The sequence below is a fragment of the Bipolaris oryzae genome, assembly GCF_000523455.1.
Source record: "Bipolaris oryzae ATCC 44560 unplaced genomic scaffold scaffold_463, whole genome shotgun sequence".
Classification (NCBI taxonomy): domain Eukaryota; kingdom Fungi; phylum Ascomycota; class Dothideomycetes; order Pleosporales; family Pleosporaceae; genus Bipolaris; species Bipolaris oryzae.
Window position 1 is genome coordinate 689 of NW_006911739.1, and position 2,226 is coordinate 2,914.

A 2,226-nucleotide genomic window follows, 5' to 3' on the forward strand; every position below is an offset into this window, starting at 1 on the left:
TCATACTTAAAAGGTGTGTTAAATATAAGTAATTACATTAAAAAAAGGAGAGTTCCTTTATTGGTAAGAAGGGTTGAGCTGTAAACTCAATAGTATTACGCTTTTAAGAGTTCGAATCTCTTGTCTCCTAATACATAATTAAATGTTTATATTGTGTTATAAATATAATTCTTATGTGGTTAATTTTATAAATATATTATTTAATAGTTTTTATAGATCATGGGTAGAACGGAATACTGTTAATATTCTGATAAATGTTCGATTCATTTTAAAGGCTTGCATTCTTTATAAAATACTTATGTCTACTATTTTTGCAGTTTAAGTGAATTCCAAGAGCCTTTTACTTTTTGAGTTTAATTTCTTAACACATTAAATTATTTCAAACAATGTTACAAATAATTATAGAGGGCAGTATATCCCTCATAACTATATAGTTATGATTATTTGTTAATGGCTATTATAATAGTAATATAGACTAGGTATATTTTACTTATATAATCGTAATATAGACTTATATAATAGCTATATAATAGTTATGAAAAGGGTAAAGAAAATTTTTATATGTTGTATATAGTTAATGAAATGACATTTAGTGGTTATAATGTAGTTAATTTAGATTTATTGTACATTATTGCTATCTTATTAGGTATATTAGTTATTATTAGTAAGAATCCTGAAAACACATTCTTTGGGATCAAACTACCAAATTCCGGGGACCCCTTAAAGCTTTTTGATACCAAGCAATAGTTGAAAAACTATTAGTGGATGAACTAATCACTCATGTATGGTAATAAGTCATAAGATGATCCTTTATATTGTATTAGTTTCTTTTTTTTCAAAAAAAAGAAACAAACTAAAGGAGAAATAGGCAATCGCGGATCTAAGTCAGTAACATAATTACTGTAAAAGAGCAACGAGTAGACGGTAGTTGGTAGTAGTATTAGAGTAAATAATATTACTACTTAAGGTATACTCTACATAAAAAAAAAGAAGCTATGTGGATGTAAAGAATCTTAATCTAAATTTACTTAAGATTTATTCTGATTTAGACTCAGAAGGTGTATCCTCCTCCTCTAATCGTAACAATATTCTGTTACAATCCCATGTATCCCAACCTCACCAATTAAATGGTCTCTTAATAAGGCCATATCATACGAAATCTTTAAGTAGCCTACAGACCCCTTTAGAGTTAAATCCTTGATTTATAACAGGGTTTGCTGATGGGGAAGGTTCGTTCTCATTAAGTGTTAGAGATATAGATATGCTGACTAAAAAAGGAAGAGTACTCTATGTATTTTCAATAGGGTTACATAAGAAAGACGAAGATATATTAAGAAGTATCCAATCTACTCTAGGGATAGGAAAAATATATCCACAAGGAAAACAAGGAGTACAATTCCGCGTGGAATCTAAAAAAGAATTATTGATTTTAATAGAACATTTTGATAAGTATCCCTTAATAACCAAGAAAAGTAAAGACTTCCTATGTTTTAAAAAAGCTATTTTCTTGATCAAAAACAGAGAACACTTAACAAAGGAAGGTTTACGAAAGTTAGTATCTCTAAAAGCTTTAATGGGTAAAGGTCTTACTAGTGAATTAAAAGCTGCCTTTCCTGATCTTGTTCCAGCAAATGAACTAGGAATATCTGATGCAACTTTATCTCCAGATTTAATTATAGATCCTTGTTGATTAGCAGGGTTTATATCAGCGGAAGGTTGTTTTATCCTCAGTATACATAAATCTACATCTGTAAAAATAGGATATCAAGTACAGTTAAAATTTGTACTAAGTCAACACATAAGAGATAAAGAGTTATTTGAATATTTCGTAAAATATTTAGGATATGGTTATATAGCTGTAAATAGAGAAGGGGTAGATTTCATAGTTACTAATTTTTCGGATTTAAAAGATAAATTCTTACCTCTTTTACACTTACAACATCCCATAGTAGGTTATAAATATTTAGATTATTTATATTTTATGCAGGCTGTAGAAATGGTGCAAAAAAAACTCCATTTAACAGAACAGGGATTAAATAAACTACGTGAGATACAAGTATCCATGAACAGTGGAAGAAACAACACACCTTCACAAGATACCGGTTCAGATACAACAGATTAAACTATGTGTTTTGTGTGTGTGGGTAATACAAGAGGGATGCTTCGCGGCTTAGCGATTAAAGAGAAATGTAGGTTTGAATATTATAGAGGAGGCTTTTTTTTTTT

The 2,226-nt window shown here is 29.1% G+C and overlaps 1 protein-coding gene across 1 annotated transcript; it reads left to right on the forward strand.

Annotated features, from left to right (window-relative positions):
* Window positions 1-1,261: 1,261 nt before the first annotated feature.
* On the forward strand, window positions 1,262-2,122 carry COCMIDRAFT_41957 (uncharacterized protein; the record flags this gene model as incomplete). Its single annotated transcript, XM_007695792.1, has 3 exons — window positions 1,262-1,577; window positions 1,698-1,847; window positions 1,878-2,122. The coding sequence occupies 3 exons, from the start codon at window positions 1,262-1,264 to the stop codon at window positions 2,120-2,122; spliced, it is 711 nt and encodes a 236-aa protein (XP_007693982.1).
* Window positions 2,123-2,226: the final 104 nt, after the last annotated feature.